Raw genomic sequence first — 13,511 nt, 5'->3', positions numbered from 1 at the left:
AGTTCACATTACATGCAACGAAGCTTTTTAAAAGCTAGGATACTTTCTTTAACAATTACAGTGCTAATTAGTGCTGTACTTCTCAGTTATATGTGAAATAACATCTCAGTGTCACTGCTTGTGACACATTTATTTCACGTAAGTCTTCTTATGCAATCATATGCATGAAATAAACAAAACAGATGGCATGAAAAACCTAATCCATACATCCTTGGTGACTGATATTTAACATAGTTTTTATGCTGCATCTGTGAATTACACAGTTAAATTTGACTGAGTGAAATTGTGACTAAATTTCAGAAGACTTTGATAAAATTATGGTGTGAAAATTTAAAAGTGAAATTAAAATCAGATACATTGAACAGAACAATCAGAAAAGAAATGTTGTCCATAAATATATTAATAATAATTAATGATAAAATAGACATTCAAAATATTCATATAATAAATATATACAATTAGTGTAATTAATATGCATTTACAAATGATCTTAACTTGGACCATATTTGCAAGTTTTCTAATGTTGTTAAATGTGGACTTTAAATAAAATTTTTAGCAGCATACATCATTTGGGTTTGTTTAAATTATGGAAAAACATGGGAGAGATATCTGCCTAAGAGGAAAGATGCCTTCAAGGAGGTCTTTCTGAAGGGAACTGGTTTGAATCCACGTTACATATTGAGAATACCATGAAAACAATCATACAACTTGCCCATTAGTTGGTTAACCAAACTACCAGACACTTTACTGTTTGGCTGCTGATGAGGTGTATATCAGTTGCAAAGCAGCGAACAAAAAATAATATATTCTTTGGTTCCTGTTACGAGTTACATGCAAAAAAGCAAGTCTTAATAAAAATGAATATGCCAAATTTAAAGTGAATATGTTGGGTGTTTTTTTTTTTTTTTTTTTTTTTTTTTTTTTTTTTTTTTTTGTGCAATACATGAGCATATGCATAAAATTTAAAAAATGAGTCAGAGCAGAATATAATTTATTACTAAAAAACCTTTTATGTAATCAGTTGCAATTAAGTTTCTATTTAAATGAGAATACGTATTGATTTCATTTATGTGATAATAATGGAATTTCAATCATAGTTTTGGAAGTACTTTAAAATTATGCAATGAAGATATTAATCGTAAATTCACAATTTCTTTAGAAACTGCACTGTTAAAAACATAAATATTTTGGAATTTTATAATACTGAAAGATATTCAAAGACAGGTATCAAGTTTCCCAAGAAATTGCCAAGAAAAAGGGTCATTATTACAAAGCTCAATATTACATGATTATTCTACTTCCGTTAGGCTTTATATATTGTTTTCTGTGCTAACTTGAATTCAATACAAATTTATTTTCGTATATTGTGTTTAACCGGTTAATTTTGAATTTTCACTTCCATATGCTTAATATATTGTTTTCTCGGCTAACGTGAATTTATGTTACTTATTCTTTAATTAGTTTGATTATATTCATTAAATATCACATTTACGCGGCTTACTTCCATGTGTTTTAATATCTCATAACTGACGCCGATCAACCATAGGTGAACTTGGCGAGTAAAACAGCAAACGGCGCCAACGGGTTCTCTGCGGATGAAAACCCAAAATTTCTAAATAAATCAAACACATTCATGAAAACAAGCAATTTCAAAAGTCATTATAATAACAGTAGTCAAGAAAGCATAAAGTTACGAGTAAGAAATCTCTAACAAAGTTAAAGATCATCCATATAATCCAATTGCTATATTAATCAAAATAAATAAGAAATTCAGTACAAAGTCAGAAATCTGGACGTCCATTATCCGAAATTATCTAAAATCCGGACCTCAAAACCACCAATAGCCTTTTTCTCCTAGGTTTTACGCATGCACATTTGATTCCACCCCCCTTCCGCACATAATAAAATATCTGGAGAGTGTCAATTCTTAACTTCACTTTGACACTAAATGAAATACCTTGTTATTGAAGAAACAAACCTTTTAGCATAAATATGTACGATCAGGATCAGTAATTTGGTTTCATTGCTGCGTATCTGCTTTTTGGTACACATCTCAAACCAAAACATTCCACATAGATACATCGTTGATCTGACGCCAACCTGAGGAATCATTATTTATTATACTTTCCTCTCATCACCGCATGTTTATCAAAACATGACAACTTCAGTAATGACTCATGTAGGGATGCCTAAACAATTTTTTTTGTTAGTAATTGAATAATAAAGGAGTATGGTAACCTTATATGTTGACATTACGCTTGACGATGATTACAGATTTAAGTTAAATGTGCTAAAAAACGTTTACGAGGAAACATTTACCAAACATTTCTTTCCATTAGATTTCGTTGATGATACTCATAGACCCAAAGATTAAATTTATGGCTATTTGAATTAAGAATAACTGATTTGGGTACTTTTCCGTTTTGCCGGCGCAAGCGATAAAGTCGCCAATAATGGTACAACCGATGCCAAACGGAACATTCTCGCTGGTAACCTTTTAAGCCTCATTTTCAAAACAAGTCGCAGCTTTTTCTTATCAGATTGATTGTTTCTTTCAATACTGGCATATAATTACATAGAATTTTTATCAGATAGTTCAGTTTTATGTCTAAGGCCATTTTCGGTAATAAAGTTAATTAGGATGCAATCACAGTGCTTACCCGAAGCCGAAAATATAGAAAAGGTAAAGTCAAGGGTTAAATTCATCAATTCTAACGAGAATGCATTAGCAAAGTAAAGCACTGCAGTTTTACATAATTTCTGAGTAAGCTATTCGCACGAATTGAAATATTTCTTGCATTTAAACTTGTGTTCCAAATTAAGATTTAACTTGAAATTAATGTAGATAATTACTGAGAGCATTAGATTTTTGTAGAGTAGTTTACGTGAGATGAGATCGCTTGGGGTCACGTGATATAAACCGGCGAATCAGAATGTTGAACCGTGAAAGCATAGTAAATTCTTAAATTAATGTGTTTTTACAAATTTATTGTCTTTATTTATTGGCTTTTTATAAAATTTTAAGCGATATTAAAATGTTTATGTCTTCAAAAAAAGAATTCTTAGAACTAACATTTTTTTAACATTTTTTATGTGTATACTGTATGTTGTCGCCAATAAAGACTACTTGGCGAGATTTGCGCCGGCGAAACGGAAAAGTACCCTGATTTGTTATTCACATAAACCCAAAACCAGCGCCAGGGGTCGGATGGCCACACAGACTTGGAGAATTTAGGACCCACAGAGACTGCATCAAGGCAGTAAGATATCCGGCGCCGGCCCTCAGTAAGGCTTAAATGCATGTGGGAATTTATTTATTCAGAACTATAATAAGCCTTAAGGACGTGCAAGAAATAGACATAAGTATAATATATAACAAAACTAATATAATTCAGGCATAATTGTCTCAGCGCGCAATAGAAGAAAGATAAAATTTAACGGAACAATTTGTCGTTAGTCGCCAAGCTCATGATGCATAGCCAAATATGTACAGTGAAGGATAGCTAAATTTGATGATGATAGCCACTAATTTTCAAGGTTTTCAGATATAGCAAAACGGTAAAAGTTTACAATTGGGTGCCCCTTGTTTATTGGCGATTCTTTCTTGACGCCAAGATCAACGCCAGGAAGACACAATTTCAAGATGGCCGCTACAAAAACCATGATAAGGTTAGGTTTGGTTAAGTAATTTAATTATGGCAAAGTCTCGAGGGCTATCTGCCTAAGGGGAGGGATGCCTTCATGGAGGACTTTCTAAGGAAAACTGGCTCGTATACACGTTACACATGGGGAAAACGACGAAAACACACATGCAGCCAGCCCGTTCGTGGGATTTGAACCTCGGATCGAACTACCAGTGTTCAGCGACTCTACCGCTCGGCCGCTGGTTGGCCAAAACCAAAATAAGAAGTCAAAGAGCTGCACAAGATCTGTGTCCATGTACACATCGATCTGTTTTTACTTGAAAAAACATCCTAAAATTGCACAAACTAAACATTGCGCACTGCCTTAAATATGTCCATGTACACATCAATCTATTTTCATTTAAATAAAATCGGGAAGTTAAAACAAAGTTTAAACTATCGTGGTAACCAGAAGTGAGGTTTCACGGCCAAAATTTTAAAAAAATTGTCGCCAATCGAAGGGGCACCCAATTCTACACTAGAGCCAGGAAAACAAAGGTAAAATTTTCCAATTAACGGATTTTATAAAGAAATGTGGATAAGGTGTAAAAAATGAGGATGATATAAAAGAAGTTTTTCAGGTTGATCTTTGGATTATGGTAACTTGGCGAAAATTTGGTGACCAACTCTGCTACAGCAACCCTCTATTTTTTTTTTTCCCGCCGCCATTTTGTCTTCACGAAGTAAAGACATGTTTCTTTTCTTATTATTTACTCAACACTTTTTCCAACAATCTACTAGCCGAATTACACTTATGCTAGAAATTTTATGTAACAAAACTGCTTAATCATGACAAATATTAACTGCAAAATTGGGAAAACGTGCACAATCGCAAACTCCTTGCGCGTTTTTCAGAATAGCGCATACATATAAACCATTTACACGTCGACTTATTTTTACTTAAAAAAACATCCCAGAATTGCACAAAAATGGCATTGCGCACACTCTTCACTATATCCATGTACACTGCTTTTTTGTCATAAATTAGAAAATTTCACGAAAATGCATTAAAATTTTGTGAATCTTTAAATCCGGTAAAAAGCACATATATGAAATTACCTGATCGTGAAAAAGTATATACCCTTTCCAAGAATGAACATTTCCACGTATAAAATAAATAAAATATCCAAAAGCTTTTACCCTCTAAATTATCTATTATATTATGAACGTCACCAACGAATTTATACGCAAACATTAAAAATAGTTACAAATACTTAGTGTCAAATATTTAAATTATTTTCATACACGTTTACTTCAACTGAAACGTATACCAAATTCCTACAAACATAAAAGTCACAAAATAACTATCATTTAATTAAAATATAACTAAACCATGTACACGTCGACTTATTTTTACTTAAAAAAAATCCCAGAATTGCACAAAAATGGCATTGCGCACACCCTTCACTATATACACGTACACTGCTTTTTTCTCATAAATTAGAAAAATTTCACGAAAATGCATGAAAATTTTGTGAATCTTTAAATTTGGTAAAAAGGACATATATGAAATTACCTGATCGCGAAAAAGTATATACCAAGGATAGACATTTGCACGTATAAAATAAATAAAATATCCAAAAACTTTTACCTCTAAATTATCTATTATAAACATCACCAATGAATTTATAACAAAACATTAAAAATGATTACAAATAGTTAGTGTCAAATACTTAAATTCTTTCCATGCACATTTACTTCTACTCAAACATATTCCAAAATACTACAAACATATAACTCTCAAAATCACGATCATTAAATTAAAATATAATTAAATTAAAAAACACTACTTGAAATATAAATAAGCACATACATTAAATTAATAAAAATTAGCTTACAATCCTAATTACTTTAAACTAAATCAGTGCTAATAACAATTTTCCAATAATACCATATTAATTTATTTACTCCTTACAGTTAGAACAATGCATAAAAATAATAACTTCAAATAATTAAAAATACTAACTTACCTAATCTTCTACAGAATCTTGAGTGCATGGCGGATCACAAAATGTCCATTTTCACCAGGTTTCTTGCACCGCCATTCAAACTATCTGTAATATCCTTCCTTTCACACAATCTCATTTCATTCCCACATATTGGACATTCATACTTATCCGCAATTAAGCAATTCTTTTCAATTACACATAAACGTAATAAAAATTTCGGATTTACTTTATATACGGCCATGGAATCCAAATATTAAACAACACTGTTTCACAGAACATAGAATGAAACTACTCCTATAAAGTACAGCAGATATTTTTACAATATACCCCCTTCTCCGATTAAAGACACAGTCATTCGTCCATTAATGTCACATGACATATCTCATGATCTCTCATTTCTCTCACACAAAATAATGCGTAATCGGAACTGAAAACTTTTCACATTATTCCCAAAGTCCTAGGTAGTAACCTTTATCGCCTCCAAAATGTCGCCAAACTACCTGTTACCATATTTCAAAGATCAGCTGTTTTTCATTGTGATGACAATGCAGTAAAAGTATAGTTTAGGGTACCCCTTGGCGAAACTTGGTGGTACATGGATACCCATGTTTCTTTTCTTTTTATCTACTGAACAGTTCTTCCAACAATCTAATAGCCAAATTACACTTATGCTAGAAATTTTATCTAACAAAACTGCTTAATCATGACAAATATTCACTGCAAAATTGGGAAAAAGTGCACAATACCATACTCCTTACGCGTTTTTCAAAATAACACATACACATAAACCATGTACACGTCGACTTATTTTTACTTAAAAAAACATCCCAGAATTACACAAAAATGGCATTGTGCACACTCTTAACTATATCCATGTACACTACTTTTTTCTCATAAATTAGAAAAATTTCACAAAAATACATGACAATTTTCTGAATCTTTAAACCCGGTAAAAAGAACATATATGAAATTACCTGATAGCGAAAAAGTATATACCCTTTCCAAACATGAACATTTCCACGTATAAAATAAATAAAATATCCAAAAACTTTTACCTCTAAATTAAGGAACACTGTTTAACACAACACAGAATAAAGCCAAATACAAAATTTCCAGATTTTTTCCCCCCTTTTCCGATTAAAGAACCGTAATTCGTCCATTAATATCACATGACATATCCCACGATCTCTCATTTCCCTCAGACAAAATAATGCGTAATCGGAACTGAGTACTGCTCACATTATTACCAAAGTCCCAGGTAGTAACCTTTATCACCTGCAAAATGTCGCTAAACTACCAGTTACCATATTCTAAAGATCAGCCGAATAATGGTCAACTTAACTGTGATATGAAGAAAATACGATCAGCCTATTTTTGAACTTATACTTTACATCTGGATTTATTATAAAATGAAGACTAAGAAAACGCATAATTCAAGGAAACTAACATTTTATACTTTTAGTTTCGCACATTTAAATATTCTGGCACTTTTTTAGGAAACTACACATATTAGATTACATTTGGATATCAAACATTTTACTTTACTTGTATACTGAATTTCTATGTACAAATGGATCACGAATATAAATATTTTCGCTCTAGTGTAGAATTGAGTGCCCCTTCGCTTCGCGACAATTTTTTAAAAATTTTGGCGATGAAACCTCACTTCTGGTTACCATGATAGTTTTAACTTTGTTTTAGCTTCCTGATTTTATTTAAATGTATGAAAAAAATATATATAAGTGAATACATACAAAGCAAGCCTTTTGAAGCGTTCTTCTTCATCAACCGCTTCCATATCCATTCAAGTCTCGGAACTTTTAAAAACCAAAGCACACAGTAAACTACGCATTTGTTCTTTGGCGCTACCAGAACCAGCGAATCAGCTTTACGTTGCAACGCAGTGTTGCCAAATCGCGCAATTTTTGACAAAACTATGCTGCCAAAATTCATGTTCTTGGGTTTTTGGGAAATTTTCGCTGCTCTTTCTTAAACCCACATATGTTAAAATAACTTTTCTATTAAAATTAATTTATAATAAAAAGATTTTGCCCCCCCAGATGGTATAGTGTTTAGGAGCCACTCGAATTTTTCATTATTTAATTTCTTCAAATATAATGCAAGACTCTAACATTTGGTGGCAACAGTTTGAAAAGTGAAACGGACATTTATAGTGATTCAACGCAAAATCGCAAAACGAAAACAATTGTCCTTAAGCCCCTTTGGATTAATAATTTAATAAGTTCATTATAAGGTAGAATTTTTATGGCAACAGTGATGTTTTGTTTACATATGCTTTTCTGTCTCAGCGTGATAACGCACGGGCTATTCCTTTATATATATATATATATATGTTTAGAATTCTAAATAAAGAGGTTTGTTGTTAATTAAAAAGGTTTTCTTTGCGAAATATATTTCCATTCGTCCGAAGTTATTAAAATAAGTTCAGAAATTGATTAATTTGAAACAGGAACAAAGGCGGGAGCCCACTTATTTGTTGCCTCCATAATAAATTAACCACCGCTTCTGGTTTTAGCAGTGGTCAACGTCTAATGACGGATTGGACCCGACATTGGAGTAACATAACAACTATTTTAGCAACTTAACAACTTAAACCCTACATACAGCAGGTCCTAAGGTCATACAGTAGCTACGACGGAAATGAGCACCTCTATTTGGTGTTGTTCTGTTATCAGGACCGAATTCAGATATAGCTGAAAGCTGACGATATAATGAAAAACTGAGAGCGTAGACAGACAGACGTGTTGTTTGGCACCCACTATAAGTCTTTCTGGCCACAGGAGGAAAAATCAAGTTTAGGTGCGAACACGGAGGTTAGATAGATGGAGTAAGGCAAAAAGAGCATATATTCAGAATTTCCAATATACAATCTTGTACGCTGGAGATCAAAATGTCCCCCCCCCCGTATAGAGTATTGCCATTGCTTTCTTTGAAATCATTGAGTTTGTGAATCAAAAATCCGTTAAAGTTTTACAAAATATGAAGTAGATAATAAAAAAATTCCAAATTTGGGCCTCCAGATGTCCATATTCGAGTGGAGGACTACGCTATTCAAAATTTGATGTCTGTAGGTACCATTCTTTTTTCACAGTACGAGAAACATGCAGATTCCTCATTATTTAATTTCTTTGAATGTAATACAAGGCCTTGGGCAAATTTTGGGGCAAAAATTCGAAAAGTGAAACACCGTTTATAGTGAACCAACGCAAAATGCCAAAATGAAATTAATAGCCCTTCTGGGCAAATTGCCCCTTTGGTCTAAAAAATATATATATGTGTAAGAATATTTGGCAGTTTTCGGATATTTGGAATATTTGGCAGTTTTCGCTCTTGGCGACCTGGCTACGGCGGCCGGTGGGGGAGATCACCGCCAAACCCGGCTACCGACCCCGACAACTTTCTGCTGACGTTTAGGTTACTGTAAGGCTCTATAGGAGCCTTAGGTTACTGTAGAATCCGGAGTAACGGGAGGGATTTAGGGAAAACTTCTGAGGGCTCATATTGAAGGTCACGTGACCATTTTACTTCGCTTCTGCTGCGTGGATAACGTGACCATTTTACCATATGCGCAATAGGCATATTTTCAGCATGGTAACCTTCGTCGCTTGGCCGAACGAAGAACATCTATGTATGTTTGGCTTGGCGATGATTTGAGATTTCTATGATTCGTAAGTCAAGTCAAAGAATTGAGTGAAGTGTTGTGGAATGCGTGAAATTCCGTCACTTTGTGCCCAATTATGCGAGCATTTCTTTGCTAGGTGCTTAAAAAAACATACGGGGTGCGCATTGTGCACAAATATATGAGAATTTATTTACTGGGGACTTAAAAACCGTATAGGGAAATAGACGTTATCTTTTTTTCGCTTGTGTTGATGATGTTTTCGAGTTGCCTAAATTAATGTTGTAGCAATTACATGTGTTTTTGTATCATGCAATAATCAGTTAACCGTATTTTACATTTATTTCCAAATGTATTTTTGTTTTATATTTCATCTTATATTATTTGTTTTATATTTCATCTTATATTATACCGTTATCAACATTTTTTTTTTAAATTCATGCTTTCCTTAAAGGCATGTCTCATCCTAAGCAAATAACTCTCCAGTCCTTTGACATAATCAATTAATTTAACCTCATTTTACAATTTTTTTATTTCATATTTACAGGTATCATAAAAGATCTTGGCAAATAATTCTTGAGAGCTTAACATAATTAATTTAATCTCATTTATCATAAAAGTTCATCTTTTAACAGGCATTCAGCAAAATAACATACTGTGGTCCTTTCTTTTCATATTGATTACATTATCTTACCTTAGTAGTAATTCAAAAAGTATAGGTATTACTTTCAGGTAAAGAAGTTGTTAACAAAAAATTAGCAATGAGTTAAAATAAATTTCTGGTGATTCAACATACCTCATTCAGTCGTGTTTTTCACTAGTGTGAAATTTCTTTAAAAATTCTTTGTTATTTTTAATGGCATCGAAAAATTCACTGCAGTTTTTGTTCACTATTAATGTTGCAGCTTACTACAACCTTTGGTTCAGCCATTTTACTTCTTTCTGCAAACCATATCACGTTCATTAATGAGAATACTCTTTGGACTGGTGTGGATGTGTTTGGCATCCTTGGAAATGTATTCTATTATTTGAATGGAACTGAGCAATGAAGTGTATTTTTCAATGAAACGACTGAAAACATGTATCCATAAATATGCACTTTATAATTGGCTCACCAAAAAGCTTTTGAAATCATTAATTCTTCGAAAAATAGATCCGTGTTAATTGTATAATGTGCGACATTTTCATTAATTTTTTTTAATCTGAAGCTTCAGTTTGATATCGTGTTAATTCACTGTTGTTTATATAAATAAAAGAGTCAGCTCCGCCAAAACTGTTGTCTCATAGCTCAGTGTAAGCAAAACATCTATCATAAAATGTAAACTTTTGTACGATTAATAATTCATCATTTTGTAGTATTCTAAAATTCTACATTTCAATTTCATTGGCAATATCAGTTGCAGTTGCTTTTGTACTTTCCTTAATAGATAATTTTGTTAAATAATTTAAGTTGCCTTTGCACAAACCACAAATAGTACATTTCACTACAATCATTGTCATCTCTGCAAGGTGTTCTTGTGAAATAAAATAAGATTTCAGTCCTTTGTAGATTTCAAGAATTTTGCAATAGTTGGAAGTAGTAAAAGAAAACGGTTGTTGTTATGTTGAAGATCCTTTTTCACATTCTACATCTACAAATTCGCAGAACTCTTTAGTTATAGTGACTCAAACCATACAAATGTGGAAATACATTTGTTTACTTTATTAAACATTTCTTTCAATGTAAGTTGTTTAAGTTGCTTCGTTTCATGTGACTATACTTTCTCTTTAATTCTATTAAACAGACATAATTTCTTGTTTAGTTACAAAGTTCCGCTGTTCAAGTCCTATAATTGCTGTCAATAATTGCTGTCTATAATTTTCGTTTTCAATAAACTCTGCGTCACTTTCTTCACTATCGGAAACGAATTATAATGACGTCGAACTTTATTTAAATCATATCAAAGACGGAGTACATCGAGATGAAATACTACATTTAGTAGGGAATTATAAGCCAAATAAAATGAAAACATCTGCCCTGAAGATAAGGATAGTGCTGACAGATCAACTTCCAATTCATTGCGCGCCGCGTCGTTTCCCTCCCACAGCAGAGTAGAGTGAAATTGATAAACATATTTCGGAATGATTAGATAATCAAAGGATATGCCTTTATCCATTTTTTGCAGCAATTCCACTTTCTGTTCCACTTCTGTTAATGGATTTCGAAACGTACTTTCGCTTTGTAGATTCTTTACATATTAGTAAATATATATCGGAAATTCTATTTGACATAATCGAAAGTTCAAGCTTACTTTTATAAAATTGCTCTAACAGTCTGCAAAAAATAATAAGCCGGATCCAATTCGAAGATTAAGGAACAACGCAATCTGCAACATTAACTGAATTAGATAATTTATACCGTCCGTTATACATTAAACGCGCATGCGCACACTCATATTCGTAGCCGTAAAGGTCTTACGCGCACGCGTAAACGCAATTCTGCCTTTGTAGATGTTACCTTCCATACTAATGACGCTAAATATAAAAAAATCAGTAACACCATAACTAACTTCAAACTTCTTATTCAGGCTTAACTTCTGCAACGTGGAATTTAGTGGAATAACATGTCTTCAGCTGATCTGATGATGCATCGCCAATCCTGTATAACGGACAGCAGCCAATAACGCCACCGAAGCTTGTCACTGCGCATGCGTGAAGCAAGTTCACTGCTAGGGCGAGACGCTACTAATAAATAATAATGTTAAATGCGAATTAAAACGGATAATTAAATAAATGCTAAATTATTAATGCAAATAGACGAATTCTAATACATACATTGTTCGGAATTGGAGTTTCAATAAAAGAAGATAAAAACGGATAATTAAATATAATAACAAGATTAATTATTCTTACATATATTGTTCGGAATTGGAGTTTCAATAAAAGAAGATTAAAACGGATAGTTAAATATAATAATAAGATTATTTTTATATGTTTTTCTCTTTTGCTTTTCAATTTTATTTTTAGAATTAAAACGGATAATTAAATAAATGATAAATAAATTATTAATGTAAATGTAAAAAAATTACCCCAACTGAGTGCAAAAAAATTGCTCCAACTAGAGTGCAAAAAAAATTGCTGGGGTGGGAAAAAATTGCCCAAACTAGGGTGCAAAAAAGGGTGCAAAAAATTGCCCCAAGTAAGGTGGAAAAAATTGCCCGAACTGGGGTGGAAAAAAATTGCCCCAACTGGGGTGGAAAAAAATTGTCCAACTGGGGGTGGGAAAAAAATTGCCCCAACTAGGGTGGGAAAAAGTTTCCCCAACTGGGGGTGGGAAAAATTGCCCCAACTGGGGTGGGAAAAAATTGCCCCAACTAGGGTGGGAAAAAATTGCCCCAACTGGGGTGGGAAAAAATTGCCCCAACTAGTTACCTAGACCCGAAGACATACATAAAACCGCGTTTATAACAAAATCGGGCACTTATGCATTTTTACGCATGTCCTTTGGGTTGTGTAGGGCCCCATCAACATTCCAGAGAGCTATGGACATTGTTCTAAAGCTTGTCCTAGGAAAATCGACTTTAATCTATCTAGATGATATAATTATAAAGAGTAGTATCTTGGAACAACATATTAAAGATCTAGAAGAAGTTTTTAAATTATTAACAGAGGCCGGTCTTACAATTAACGCCTTAAAATGCAAGTTCGCAACTAAAGACTTAAATATCTGTGTTAAAAATTTCGCAAAAGAGTATAGAAACTCAAGATTCAAAAATAAAAGCAATCAAGAATTTCCCACCTCCCAACACCGCCAAGAAAATTTCTTCTTTCCTTGGGTTATGTTCTTATTATCGGCCATTCATAAAAGATTTTGCTAATATTGTTGAACCCTTGTTAGTAATTAAAAGAAAGAAAAGTAAATTCATGTGGACAGCAGAAGCAAATACCGCATTCGAAAGGTTAAAAGAAGCGCTTATCAATGCCCCTGTTTTGAAATTCCCGGAGGGGGACGAAAACCTGGAAATTGCAGCAGATGCGTCGGACTATGGTGTGGGTGTGGTTCTTATGCAAAATGACCATCCTTTGGCAATTTTTAGTAAAACGTTGAATCATACACAAAGGAATTATACAGCTACAGAGAGAGAAACATTAGCCGTATTAATGGCTGTACACAAATTTCGAGTGTATTTCGGCAAAGCGCCTGTAACAGTCTTTTCGAATCATGCGGCTGTTGGTAGACTTTACTCGGGGAAAAACCTA

General features: G+C 33.1%; 1 protein-coding gene across 4 annotated transcripts in view; it reads right to left on the bottom strand.

Moving 5' to 3' along the window:
• LOC146999027 (uncharacterized) overlaps positions 1–7,543 on the bottom strand; it is a 60,608-nt gene extending 53,065 nt beyond the window's left edge. For 3 of the 4 annotated variants that reach the window (XM_085812249.1, XM_085812250.1, XM_085812251.1), the window contains exon 1: positions 7,387–7,543. In XM_085812249.1, coding sequence (XP_085668375.1) covers positions 7,387–7,436 — 50 coding nt within the window. In that variant the 5' untranslated portion in view covers positions 7,437–7,543. The remainder of the gene's footprint in view (positions 1–7,386) is intronic. The other variant, XM_085812248.1, reaches the window with a different exon arrangement.
• Positions 7,544–13,511: the final 5,968 nt, after the last annotated feature.

Source organism: Stegodyphus dumicola, chromosome 2 (assembly GCF_044657685.1).
Source record: "Stegodyphus dumicola isolate Sdum_Otavi_A_Nest chromosome 2, ASM4465768v1".
Taxonomy (NCBI): domain Eukaryota; kingdom Metazoa; phylum Arthropoda; class Arachnida; order Araneae; family Eresidae; genus Stegodyphus; species Stegodyphus dumicola.
The sequence above is the reverse complement of the archived record's forward strand: the minus strand, read 5'-3'. Positions and strand labels throughout refer to the sequence as shown.